The sequence below is a fragment of the Zea mays genome, chromosome 8, assembly GCF_902167145.1.
Source record: "Zea mays cultivar B73 chromosome 8, Zm-B73-REFERENCE-NAM-5.0, whole genome shotgun sequence".
Classification (NCBI taxonomy): Eukaryota; Viridiplantae; Streptophyta; class Magnoliopsida; order Poales; family Poaceae; genus Zea; species Zea mays.
The window spans coordinates 173,141,341-173,155,381 of NC_050103.1; the positions used below are offsets into that span (position 1 = coordinate 173,141,341).

Here is a 14,041-nt window from a genome sequence, read left to right on the forward strand (position 1 = left end):
TGATGATATTAGAATGTTTAGCTCCCCTATTGTTTGGTTAGTTTTGTGTGCACCTTTAGTAAGGTGTAGTTTGTACTGCTTTAAAGTATTTTTTTTGTAGTTGCATAAGTATATGCATTCATGTTCATATCATTTCATGTAGAGCTCCCAGCAGAAGGAGTGTAAATTCAAGATGAAGTGGTTGTGAAAGAGGAGTTTGCTCTAGTGCCTATTCAGCAAGTGGATGGAGCTATCTAACTGGTTATTGGGTAGAAAGGTCTTGAGCCTCTTCACTGCAACAAAGGCAAGCCCCGGTGCATTTACCCCTTTCTTGTATATACACTTAAGTCTAGTGAAATGTGCATTAAGTTTATAGGAATTGCTTGGTAACTATTGGATGCATTGCCTACCTTGATATCCATACCTTCATAAATACTTCTGATGAAGTATCAAAATATGATTTACAAAAATGCTTAGCCCTGCTTAGATCTTGTGGATAGAGGCTGTCTTTTGCAATAATGCCTAGCTCAGGGGTTATCCCGAGGAAGGATGGCTTCTACCTGCAAGAATATTTTTATTGGGAGCGTGGTGGGATCTTACTGCAAAGTTCCCTATAATGCTCTTTTCATCCTAAGGAACACAAACAATCCTAAGGATGGAAGTACTTAAATCGGAACTTGGGCTATGAACAGGTGATGTTCTACCCAGGTTAATTAAGGATTGAATGCGTATGTAGGCATGTATGATCAAGGACTATCTTAACTGGCCACATGCCCTGGATATGGGACAGGGTAAGCTTAAACCCGGCTATTCCATACATGAAAAGACAATCGCACACTGGGAGTGGAGAGATGGCGAGAGTGGCACGTACCCTCCTGGCAAAGGACCGCCTAAAAAGGGTGGTGTGCTCTCGGGTGGCGCGGACCTGTTCATGTAGTGGAGGATCTGTGGGAACGGTTGACATATGCAAGGGTTAAGTGCTACATATGTCGTGTGGTTAGAGATCCTCAGCTGAGTAAATCGATTCGGATCGCCGTTATATCCCCGGAGAGTGGAGACTTGATCTCCGACCTACAACCTAAGTCAGGATGTAAACATTATGAATAAAAATGATGTTGTATTGATGAGATGGTGAAATTAGACTAGATGCTACCAGAGTCTATTAATATTTAATCTGGCGTTAAAATATTGAAAGTAAGGACTCACTTTAGTAAACTATTTCTGCAAAAGTATCTAAGTTGATTCTTGCTAAAGCCTTTTCCTTGATTCCTACTTAACCAGCACATCCTTGAGAGTCATTTTTCCTTAGTTGGGTAAGACTTGCGAAAGTACACTCCGTACTCAGGGTTTTCGAACCCATGTTGTTGTAGGTGATGAGGAGTACTCTATGTGTTCGTGAGGCTGGAGAGCGTTTCCAGTTCTAGAGGAGGACTAGCTAGGTTTATATATAAGCTTTGGAGGGTTTCTACCTTCCTGCTTTTGTAATAAGTTATGCACTTTGAGTATATCAGGACTTGTAATAAATATTACTCTTTAGAAACATGTAAAACTTGAGTTTTGAAAAGGTAAAGAATGTTTGTAAAGTCTTCCGCTCTTTATCTCCGAAGTGTGTGTATCGAATATGATTACTGTAATATGCATGTATGGTGGGAGATCCTTGGGATGATGAGTTCAAGTGGTTGAACTCGTGACAGCCTTGTTAAGTTACCTGGTACACGTGCACAGCCATCTGAGGCCATCAAGGCAAGGATTGGTGCATGTAGGTCTGATAACTTGGGAGGGCTGCCACAGATATATCGGGTCGTGCCGGTCCGGCACTAAAATATTTCATGTCGTGCCGTGCCAGGGCCGTGCTTTTTTTCCGTGCTTCGGGCCGGCCCATCAGGCCTGGCCCAAATGTACACCTATACACCAAACCAGCTCTGTGGTGCACCGGACCGAGTTCCTAGATAGGTTGGTTTTTAGGACTCTGGCAGATGGCGTGCCGGACTAGAGGTGCGCACCAGATTGATTACGTAAAGAGTAAGTTTTCAGACCTAGAGCAGTTTGGCTGAAAGAAACTCGGTCCTTAGTGGACTCCTCAACGGAGACGTAGGTTTCCGTGGAACAGAACTCGAGTAAACAAAATGACGTGTTCTTTGTGTTCTTGTGATTGCAATTTGTTTTCCTCCTTTCTTCCCTAAGTTCTATTGCGTTTGATCCTCAATATACATTCTCATGTTGTTCTATGTTTTAATTCCTCAGATTCAAGATAACAACATACACAAGTATAACCTATCCCTTTACTCCGGTAAAACTGTATCGTGTTCTAACCTCTAGTTAGAATCGAGTTTTGTTTTTAGTTGATAAATTTCAGGTTCTCGCCTACTCAATCCGCTCTAGCGACTTTCACAGCTCCAAACAACTCCTTACAAGGTTGTTAATGTTATATATCAAAACTTTCATTTAGAACTTGCAAGGCTTTTAGGCTTTGCGTTGCAAAATTGCCATCGTTATTTCAATTGTTTACTATTCACAAATATGCATTGAATATTTATTTCATCAATAAGTTCTTTTACCATATCTTTTTGAATAGTGGGGTCGCAGATGTGCAAACTGACAACCATTCAACAAACTTAAATTGTCTAATACACTAGACCTGATCCAATGTTAGATTAAGACTAGTTCGGGTCAAGTTAGGAAAAAATAATAGTGTTAAAATCTGTCTCAAGCTCAACCCAAGGCATTAGCGGGTTGGATCATATCAGGCTAGTTTTTTTTAATCTTTTTGCACTTTGGGTAAAAAAAATTAAGATAAGGTTATTGCCACATGGAAAATCATGGTCCAAATCCAACACAATGTATTGGCAGGTCGAACCGAGTTTTTCGGGTGAATTAGATTATATTGAGGTGACCAACTATTTCATATGTTGTTTGGTTTCAAAAATAAGCTAGTTTATATCACTTCCCATATTTTACTTTTTATTTGAAATAAAATGGATTGACAGACTCATAAGTATTAAGCTAATATTATTATAAAGAATAAATTCATTTTATCAAAAAAATAAAAATATTTTTATAATATATCACATCTTCTGAAATGATTTCATTCCTCAAATAAACATACTCTAGAATTTCAGCGAGTGAGCAACGTCGCGCACTCGCGCCCAAGTTTTATCGTGAAAAATCTAAGCGGCCTTTCGCCCGTCCGCATCCTTGTTTCACGGGCTTTTGTGGGGGCCAACATATTTTGGGCTTTAGAAGCCTAGCCTGTTATATTGCTATAACATATTCATGGGCTTTAGAAGCCTAGCCCGTTATAATATAGAGACTAATCTTACCTGAGCAGGCCTTAAAAAAACGCCCTTAAAAAATGCGACAAGGATCTGGCAATCTCGTCTCACCTGATCTTTTTTGCTAAAAAAAACTCTAGAAACAAAGACAGAGAGAAAAAAGAAAGCTAAGGAGTCGAAGAGGAAAAGGAGAGGTGGCCAGGTGGTGGTGGGGGACGACCGGACGAGGAAGTAGTGGCCTGTGCGTGCCGTCGCGGAGGAGGGGGTGGCGATGGAGAAGGGCGCGGGCACGCGGCGGCGGCGGCTGGTGGAAAGGGGATCGGATCGCCTTGCCTTCATCACCGGCCAGACGCGCAGCCTCTCCTGCGACCCGATTCCAGGTAACCCTAGCGAAAGAATCCAGCAATCCCCAAATCGCCTTTCCCTCGTTTCCTGTAATTGTAACTACTCTCGTTTTTAAGTCCATTTTTAATTAGACTATACGTAGTAGTTTAGGGCATTTGAATATGTCTTCTGGAACTCCGAACTCGTCGGTATGTTGATTAGCAAACGCGTGTGGCCTGGCTTGCAGTACACGCCTGCTCTTTAGAGATCTTCGATTCGTTTTGAATTTCCGGACGAGACATGTTAGCTGCTTTTGTTATATTTTTTTTGCTTTCTGGGATTACTGGATGACGGGTCTGGAGGAAGAAGGTGAAAAGATAAACTGTGGCTTAGGATGCCGACAACAGAAATCCGGGAAAATTCCAAAACCCCACTAAGGCCTTGTTAGTTTGGGTCGGATTGCACCCGGAATCGTTCCACCTAATCAAAGTTTATATAAATTAGAGAAGCAATCCGGTTAGGAATCGTTCTGACCCACCAATCCGATAGAAACGAACAAGGCCTAAATATCAGTTACTGCCACTGAATCCCCTGATATTCAGTTTGGTTTGTTGGCCGTTTGATACACTCTGAACTAAATTTACTGGCATTTTGTAGCCGTACTCCTGTTTATGTTCAGGTGAGTTTGTCGATATAGCGTGCCGCTTTTTCTTTCTTTGTTTTTGGAATGAAACTGGTCGGTTGCCGCCCTAGAGTTGGAAGTGGATGGAAATCCACATCCAAAATAAAACAGTCCAGTATAGATCAAGTCCATGTGACCATGTTCACTAAATCCAATCAAAGACAGCAAAAAATACAATCCATTTTCAATCCAGCACTAACAAAAAAAACCAAAATCCATCCAAACATCTATTCTTTCCTGGCTCTGCCCAGGATGATGTTGAACAACGAAGGCATCTGTGGCTTTGGTGAAGCACTAAAGCCACAAGACCAATCTCGCTGGTAGCCATGTTGAGCTGGACCTACTCACTGCCACACATCAGTTTTCACCTAACAATGGCTTCGAAGAGCACTGAGTGCAAATGTGATATGTCTTTGATGCGAAGAGGCACCACCTACTACGAAGCAGCGAGCTCGATGCCTTGACCTCGTCAGCAGCCACACGTCAGGTTTCCCCTCGCGGTGGTCCGAGCGGCGAATCTGCAAGCTCGACCTTGCCGACACCATTGCTGCAACTGTTGTTTTTGCATAGCACGTAGCTGCAGCTGTTGTTTTTGCAGTGGGAGTAGAACTCTTTGTAGCCTAGCATCACCATCGTCAAACGTTGCTGCAGAAATCCATCACTACCCACCAGCGACGTATCAGCGAGGGAATCATGCCTTGCCAGAGATCTCTACTAATATCAAAGCGAGAGTTTCTTCCTGCGTACGTTACGTCTGCTCCCCTCCTTCACGCGCGCAGTGTCAGAGTTTCCCACGCGCTAAGCGAAATACCATGAAATATATATAAAAAAATAGCGTGTTCACTGGGATTCAAACCGTGGTCTCTAGGAACAAAGCACTCGTCTCTAACCACTACAGTTCATGTCGGTTTGTGTTATGCAACGAAACCATATATGATATATAGAAACCATAGTGATGCACGAGCAACTAACTAGTAAGGGCATGTTTGGGAGTGAAGTACTTTTGTAGTTTATAGGCAATACCATAGTTTAAAGGAATACTGTAGTATTTTATACTATGAGGTGTTTGGTTGTTTTCCTAGAAACTGTTTTTTAAAAACCAAGGTATTCTAGATACCATGGTATTTTGGGAGTATTGGAAACTCCACTCCAACCCAAAGTTTTTATGGCATGGCTAGCTTTTGCCTAAGTACCATGGTTTACATTGTTGTATCCAAACAATGGTTCTCAAAACCATGGTATTTTTGGAGCTGAAGAAAACCGTAGTATTGCCTCGGCAATTGCAAAGTATAGCATTGTAAAAACTATGATTTTGAAAAACACCGTTGCCAAACAGGCCCTAAATGATAATACAACACCTCCATGGATCGCTGTAAGCTAATAGATATCCAAAACATTGCTGCTCTGGTATCCAATATCCAAACTTAATTTGGATCCCATGTACAAGGACATCCACATCTAAAGCAAATCCAATCCAACATGATTCAAGAAGGCAAGAACAAAAAGTCCAATTGGATTGGACTATGGACAAAAAATCCAACATGATTCAAGAAGACAAGGACATCCACGTCTATCCTGTCCCTGCAGATTATATTTAATATATAGAAGTATTTTGTACAAACAACAAAAAAAACCAAGGGTAAAAGGAATAAAAACAGGGGCTTAAGGAAGGAAATACTTTTGCTTTGCTCTGCCGATAAACAATTTCTGCAACTTGCAATGTGTTGGTTGGATTAGGTCGAAAATAGATCTGTTCCTGCTAATCCAAATGGTCTAACTCACAAGGATAATGGCTGAATGAAAACAGGCAACAACAGAGACACTTTGAAGTCTCCCAGCAGGGCAAAGGTTTGGTTATCTCGTGCCGCCTTACTGTGAAGCAATTTGTCATTGCATTGCTGTGAACCGTTTACTTCTCTATTCAATGAATCGGCACTCTGGTGCCGGTTTTTTGTTTGTTTGCTGTGAACCGTTTGCCAGTCCGTCAGACTGCTTATTACACGGTGAGATGTCAGCTCATATCAAGATGAACTTGCGCAGAAAGATTATGTTCATATCATTCCAGACGCTGCATTTCGAGCTACTCTGTGGACTCACAGCTTGCTGTTCTTTTCTTTTTCAGTGAAAAGTTCTTATGGGTGATATGTTTTGGCTAATCTTCTCTTTTCAGAAACTTCTGTCTGCAATATACTTTAGCTGGTAGAACATCATAATGTCTTTTATAAAAATCTCTGTGGGGAACACATGAAATTGAGCAAACTTTATGTATATTTTGTTGTGGATAATGCATTGCTTGAAATTCTATGTCTATTTGTGTCAGCACATTTGAGTGACAATGAAGTCAGACATATGCTTGTTGGGAAATTGCCACAAAGAAGTAAGACAAGGTGGTATTCCTCATTGTTGCCTGTATTGCCCCAGGGTCAAACCAGATTTACAAGTATTTAGGCAGTTCTTTTGGGAGTGTTGGCACTTGATAGCTTCCATTTTGATCAGCCATTCTATGTATCAGTTCCAAACATGGGATGTCCTTTACTGATTAGATAATTTTCTCTTGATTTACCCTGTCCATTCTCGTTGCATCCCTATCATGACATAACTTGTGATCTGTATGTATGCACATTTCAACTGCCTTAAAATTTCCTTATCATGTTCTTGAATGATGAACTTTAATCACATTACTTGAGTGCTAACTATATGTTGATGGTCGATTTTAATTGTATGCCGTTATGCAGATTCACCACTTCGTTCACAGTTTGAAGGTGGCACTCGTGATGATGGGTTCAGCGAGAGAAATCAGTTGCAGAAGTCAGAACCTAGCGACCTGGTACCTGGATTTCAAGATCCTGGTACTCGCCAAGGAGTCAAGGCTAGAACCTTAAGCTATGATGCCCTGGTACCTGAATTTGAACGAGCTGGTGGCCGCCAAGAAAATAACGCAAGTACCTTGAGCTATGAAGACGAACTTTTCCGCAAATTTAAGATGGGCAGTGCAGTCCCTGAAATTCAGCCAGTAAATCAAACACCATTGCATACCCATGATCAGGAAACTGTGAGTAACAATATAATTCATGCTGGAGTTAGTAAGAATACTAGTCATGATGGAGTTAGTAAGAATACAAGTCATGATGAAGTGGCAAGTGTCCAACCTAGCAGAGAAGCGGAAATGAGACCCAGATCTGCACCTCCAAGCCAATCAACCCAAGCGGACAATTCAGGTTGGTCTGTGGAAACTCTGATGGAACTCTTAGATTTCACTCCACAGGAAATAACCAAGGCCATTTCGGCGACCGAGAGTAACCGTTTCGTAGCATCTGTCGTCATTGCTTTCCTGGTGGTTCTGTCAAACTGGGGCCTTGACATTGGTGGTGCCATCACCAGAGTATTAGTTGGTACAAGGCCTCTTCTATTTCTCATTGTAACCAACATCACCATTGTCTTCACATTGTTGATGGAGAACAAAGACCCCAATGTGAGAAGCAGACCCGTTGGCGTCAATCTGGGTTCAGCTGATAGCTTAGGGCAGATGCTAGAGATCGGGTTGCTGCTACAGAAAGCACTAGGTGCTCTGCTGATTGACTGCAGCGTTTGCGCTGTTATTATGATATGTTTTCTTGGATTCTGAGGGAGCCTGGGTAGAAGTCTCACAGAAACCTTTGTAATTTTTTTTGTCTCATGCTCTGGACTGTTATTCCATTTTGTAACATCTCATTTTGGCTGAGTTCTAATTTATGCACCCATGTTTTCTGTTTTTCTGAGCGTCTGTAGTTAATTAGAGATTACTTGAACCAGGTCAATGGATACAGACTACAGAGCGAAGAGCGAATATTCTTGGTGATCTTATATCTTGATTATTTAGCGCTAGTTTGGCAATCTCATTTTTACAAGGGATTCTCATTTTTCTAAGATAAAGTAAACTATTTTTTTGAAAAAAATAAAAACCCTTTAGAAAATAGTGTTACCAAACTAACCTTTATCATGACTAAACAATCACTTATACAGTTTTACCGGCAAAAAGAGCGAGTATTTTTTTTTGTGACCTCTTATCTTTATTTATCATGACTAGTAAAATGCCCCCGTTGAGAACACCTTCAACGAGAAGTCTTATATTTGAGTCATTAGAATTAAAATAGACCTGATTTAAAGTGTTTAATGCCATAAAAATATTTGCAGCTCCAACAATTGAGCCCTATATCATATTATCAGGAAATAAATCATGTTATTTAGGAAATAAAGGGTTAGAAATAGTATACAGAATGAGGATAAGGTTTCGGTATATGGGGTACTATATTTAGGATTCGAGAGACCGAACTCTATAATCGTTTAATGATTTTTTTTGGTAAAATGGGACCCCTATTGAAACATGTTTATGGTGTTAAAGGCCTATAAAAATAGGACCTCATTTAGGGCTCTTGTTGGAGATGCTCTCAGGAGGTGCTCGCCAAGCCGCCGTCCTCGAGCATCCCGATGGAGACAGTGCGCCCCTATTGGTCCCCATTGGGAATGCGCTCGCAGTGCTGTCGTCCTCATACCATCCTTGATGTTGAAGGAACAATTTCTTGTGTTGAGGAATTCATCGTTGTTTTTGCCGAGTCTTACACCATCCTATGAAGTCGTATCTCCTTCGTCTTCACGATCAGCGATCGCTTCATGATGGTAGCGCCCTCTCCATCATCTTCTCGTCCGGCCTCGTTCTCACACTAATGCTGGTTTGCTCCACCATAGATCCACAACCTCTGTCTATCCATCACGCTCGAAGTCGGACGATTAGGCAAGCGCAGTAGGTGGCCCACGCCAGCTGTTGCGCCACAGGTAGCCTAGTAGGCCACCAAACTCGTCTGCTCCCGCTTAGCCACCCAGCGTCGCCGTTGTGACCGTGGTGCTCACGCCAGCTCCATGTGGTTGTGGAGCTCTCGTGCGTCGCCACCCTCGATACACGTTGCGATCTGGTGTAGGCTCGTCTCGAGTTGCGAAGCTCCCGTGTAGCCACTTGTGTCGCCGTCATTGAGGGAGATTGCTGGGGAGGGGTGGCTGGGGCGGGGATGGGGACGTTGGTGTTTGTTTAGGCGAGGCGGATGCGGGGCTAGGGGCGACGATAATGTTGATGGTCTAGACGAGATGTGTGAGGGCAATCTCAAGGGCTTGGGGCGTTGGCGGGGCTGGAGAGGCTAGAGGTGGGTGAGAATCATCCAAAAAAACACTGAGCGCCTGATGCAATTGATTAAGAGAGAGGAGGTAAACTAAACGATCTGGAGCGTTGGTTTTAATGGTAGGATTTAATTAGGTGCAATTTGTATTGTGCATTTAGTGTTGTTTTCAACTGTGGCTTATATAAGAGTATAGAGTAGACCAACAATTACTTATATAGTTTTTACCAAAAAATGAAGAGAAGAAAAATAAACGTTGCGCAAGTTTTCCATACAATCGTCACGTAAAAAAATATTTTTTTAAAAAATATTTAGAGAAGTACTTTATTATTTATTTCACAAATATATTAAATTAAATCTTAGGTTCTAATTCATCATATATTAAAAGGTAAAAAATAAAATGTATATCAAAATAATAGAATTTTCTATTTTTAAATGTAGAATAAACTAAAACTTCGAATTTGATATATTTATAGAGTAAATAATGAAGTATATATATATATATATATATTAGAATTTCTTATGATTTTTTATAGTTTAATTACATGGATATTGTAAGAAAAAATTATATGACAATTTTTGTCACGAAAAGAATACCAAATTGTGTGTCTAGTCTTTATCCCAATGTCAAGGATTTGCACGCCTGCACAAATTTATTCTACAAGCTTGTGACATAAGAGTTATAAGATTAACAGGGTCTAAGATTAATTTGATAAATCAACGTAAAACGTAAAACCACATCTACTACATGATGTTAAAACAGAATAGATCTGAACTAACTCAATAAGATTAACAAAATAAAAAATCGAGTTTATTTGAAAAAATTGCATTTTAAATTTCATAAATTTATATGCAAATTTTGAGAGCCAAAAAAATTTCAAGTAAAAAAGTTGTCAACTACAAAGTTTCATAACTTTTAGAGATCTACAACTTTTATGTTGATGGTTTTTTCATACGAGATCATTCGAAAAACTAAAAAAATCGGGAAGAAATGATTTGTAGTGCCGATTTCCTAATAAAATCGCCAATAGAAATCGTATTTTAGTGTCGATTTGTTAAGAAAACGGCCAACGGTTTTCTTAAGGAACCACTACTAAAAATAACATTAGCATTTGATAACTAAAACCGCCTGTAAAAATTAAACTCCACCACAGTCTTTGAGCTATTTTCTACTAGTGCATAAAACCATCATCGCAAAAAACTGAAAATGCAGATTTACTTACAGTGATTTCCACGAGTGATGGTGAGGAACCCGAGCAGACGTGCGCGAAGCACTTCACAGAAACCTAATTCGTCGACAACAGTGCAGATCGTCAAACAACAGGCATTGGTTTGGAGACACTGCTCTCTCTTGATTTGTTGCACGACGGACGAAAGAGACGATGGGGCAGAGAAGCAGCGGCATAAAGAGAGATATGAGAATGAGAAGACGAGTCGGTTGCTTTTTCGTGCACCCTCCGGCTGAAAAACTTCACATTTATAGAGGGTGACAGCAACTTGACGGGTTCGATCTGCTAAATTCCAAAACTACGCCCTGAAATCTCTCTAGGTGCAACCGCATGGAGTTCACGTAGTGCGCGCCTATTACTTCTGGTTGACAAGACAGTCTAGGTATGGTACTTGATAACCAAATACACAAAAGGTAAAAAATAAACCACCGTTTAGAACACGTCACGACGCGATCGTGCATCGTCACAATTGATGCGATAAATAACGCGAAAAAACGTAAAACGTGAGCGAGCGTGCGCATGTGGAGTAGTGAACACTCTCACTTATAAATTGGTTATCTCCTACCTAGATAACCAATATAAGACTAAAGCCCTTATGTCACCACTCACATCACATTAGCTTACTTATTTGAATTGGACCTTCCTCAAGTGGGCCAAATTCCGACAATAAGACTATCTCTATCGGCTCTCTTTATCTCATTTTCTCTTTAAAATTTCACTCTATAAACTATCAACTATCAGTGGTGCAAAATACTCTCCTATATTATTGAAAGGGAAATGACCTTTTACCATTTTCTCTAAATTGATTTTGATGATTGATGATCATCACAATCTAATGGACTAAATAGTTTGTCTAGTTGCTTGTTTCACAGGTGCATAAATCTATCCATCTCAATTTTAAGTCGACTGTCCGAAATAACGTCGATTATTCTGGACGTGAGAGCTTTATGAAGAAACCACCTAAGCGCGGACTGTCCGGTCCCTTCCGATGGACCGTCCGCGACACCTCGGTGTACCTCGAACAGGAACTATGCAAATCTCAGACCTTCTACTATGGACTGTCCAAAGGAGAGAACAATATCGTCCGAGACTAAGCACGGATCGTCCGCCCTTTGGAAACCAGAGAAACCTGAAGGTCTCGGGTTTAGTAAAACTCTTTTTTAGCGTCCTCACGGACCGTCCAGGGTGCATGGTCGGATCGTACGTCCGTGACTAATTTATCTGACATCTGACGATATATTTGATGTCAAAATTTATAATTTTCAGATTTCGAGTATTCATCCCTTTAGACGACTTCTAATTATTTTATATTTTAAATTCCACATTTTCACTCTATAAACTATATACTATCTTAATATTTTGCACAGATGAACCCCCAACACAGGCACCTCAGGCGGACGACCTAGGCTGCCTTAGCAATTCTAATAGATAGAAGAACGTATGATAGGTAGAAGTAAGCCAGCAGTGTACGAAGGATCGTAGTATAATGTCGTCTTGGCTGCCTCTAAATTCTGGGTCCACCACTGCACCATTATATATACAATCTGATAAACACATAAACATAAGTTGTTGAGCATAATTATGACGAATAAACTTTTGGTACTTGTGATGTACTAGATTCAGTGCATGGCGGTGGGCTCAAGACAAAACAGAAGCATGGGAGTTGGGCATCGACAAGTGTCCTGAAACAGCCAACCACGTGCCGCTCAAGCCCTGGAGCTGGAGCCCCTCCCGAGCGATAGTGACACATGGGAGTTGGCCACCTGCGTGGATCGGAGTATGCATCTGCCTGTTTGCTTTGGAAGGAACGCCCGGAGACAACAACTGTGCAAGTCTATCCACTGCAGCTTCGACACCGCCACGCCGGCATACATACAAAACTATAAAGGCACCATCCATCCTAACAGTGACTCACTCCATTGACGATCTGCATCCGCCTAGACTCGACACGACGGTGCCACGTCAGACTCCATTAGATGTTTCAACAATCCTAACTCTATTTTAATGACTAGTACGAGTGAGCCTAGACCATGTGCTAGCTGCTGACTGGAACTCCCTGCCTCTGTTTCTCAGATCGTCCACAGCAAAGCTCCCTACTTGGCTGGCTACTGCTTGTTTCGCCGTCGGCGGGCAGGGTCAAGGGGTGGTGATGTCGTGGATGCTCTTGCGCTTGGAGTTCCGGCTGGCGGGGTTGAACTGCCGGTTGAAGTACTTCTGCGCGTGGCTGGCCACCTGCGTCGGCGTCCGCGTCCGCACCGAGAAGCGCGAGATGTTACGCCAGTCCCCGCGCCCGTACTTCTCCAGACCTTGAAGAAACAGCCTGCGCATACGCAACAGCAACGTAAATAAAGCAGCGAAAAACGATCAGGGAAAAAAAAAACTGTGCTCACGACGGCGGCATCGTCTCGATCGTACCTGTGCTCCTCCTCGCTCCAGGGTATCCCGGGGCGCCGGGCCTCGCGGCGCGCCCGGTCAGCGCCGGCGCCGCGGACTTGGTGGTCGCCGTCGTCGTCGTCCCAGCAGCTGGGCGCGTCGACCGCGCCGCGCTCGATGAGGTCGACGTCGGCGACGAGCGCCTCGTAGTGCTCCCAGGCGTCCCGCGGCGTGCGCCCGGGGAGCTGCGCCGCGACGAGCGCCCAGCGGTCGGGCGTGTGCTCGGGCCACGCAACCAGCGCGCTCTCGAACACCTTGTCCTCCGCCCTGTTCCACGGCCGCGCCGCAGCCGGTACCGCCGGTGGCCCCGCCGCGTGGACGCTGCTGCTGGGGTTGAAGTCCTCCGCCTTGATCCACGGCCGCGCCGCTGCCGCGTGCGCGTGGACGCTGCTGCTGCTGCTGTGGTGGAAGTCCATGCCCGTCGACTCAAACAAACCTCCGCTCCGCTGGTCGATCGACACGGTCGCTGCGTTGCGTTTGCGTGCGCGGCGTTGCTGGCTGGCTGTCTCTCGTTCGTTGCGGCTGTGGACGGATGATGGGTCGGCGGCGCCGTGTGCCGCTGGTTTTCTCCGCGAATTTATAAAGATTCGGGTAGTGTGGGCCGGTGAGGTGAACGGAACCGTACACAAATTCCGCGGCCGCGGTGGGTCCGCCGCGCACACGTTTTGAGCGTGCGGGCGGGGGGACGCTGGGCCCTCGCTGGTTTGGTCGACACGTGTAGGCTGCTGCGCGTGGGCGGGGCCACGGAGGTGCACCAAGGTGAACACACGTCGGGCGCTTTACATCTGGAAGCTGGACGGTTCGCGCTTCGCACTCGCAGGTGTTCTCCCGTGAGTTTCGCGTGAACCCCAGTATTTTCTTCTGTGTTGCGTTGGTATTTTTTTTGTTGCTTTCGGGGCTAGTTTAGAAACTCTATTTTTAAAAGATTCATATTTTTTAAAATAAAAATAAACTAATTTACCGTGAGAAAATTTA

General features: G+C 43.2%; 2 protein-coding genes across 2 annotated transcripts; one reads left to right on the top strand and one right to left on the bottom strand.

Annotated features, from left to right (window-relative positions):
* The first annotated feature begins 3,394 nt into the window (after positions 1-3,394).
* LOC100272299 (uncharacterized) lies at positions 3,395-8,074 on the top strand. Its single transcript, NM_001146785.1, has 2 exons — positions 3,395-3,631; positions 6,993-8,074. The coding sequence occupies exons 1-2, from the start codon at positions 3,523-3,525 to the stop codon at positions 7,880-7,882; spliced, it is 999 nt and encodes a 332-aa protein (NP_001140257.1). The 5' UTR covers positions 3,395-3,522; the 3' UTR covers positions 7,883-8,074.
* Positions 8,075-12,212: 4,138 nt separating this feature from the next.
* On the bottom strand, positions 12,213-13,701 carry LOC103636453 (transcription factor DIVARICATA). Its single transcript, XM_008658804.4, has 2 exons — positions 13,049-13,701; positions 12,213-12,953 (listed from the first exon to the last, which is right to left on the bottom strand). The coding sequence occupies exons 1-2, from the start codon at positions 13,480-13,482 to the stop codon at positions 12,770-12,772; spliced, it is 618 nt and encodes a 205-aa protein (XP_008657026.1). The 5' UTR covers positions 13,483-13,701; the 3' UTR covers positions 12,213-12,769.
* Positions 13,702-14,041: the final 340 nt, after the last annotated feature.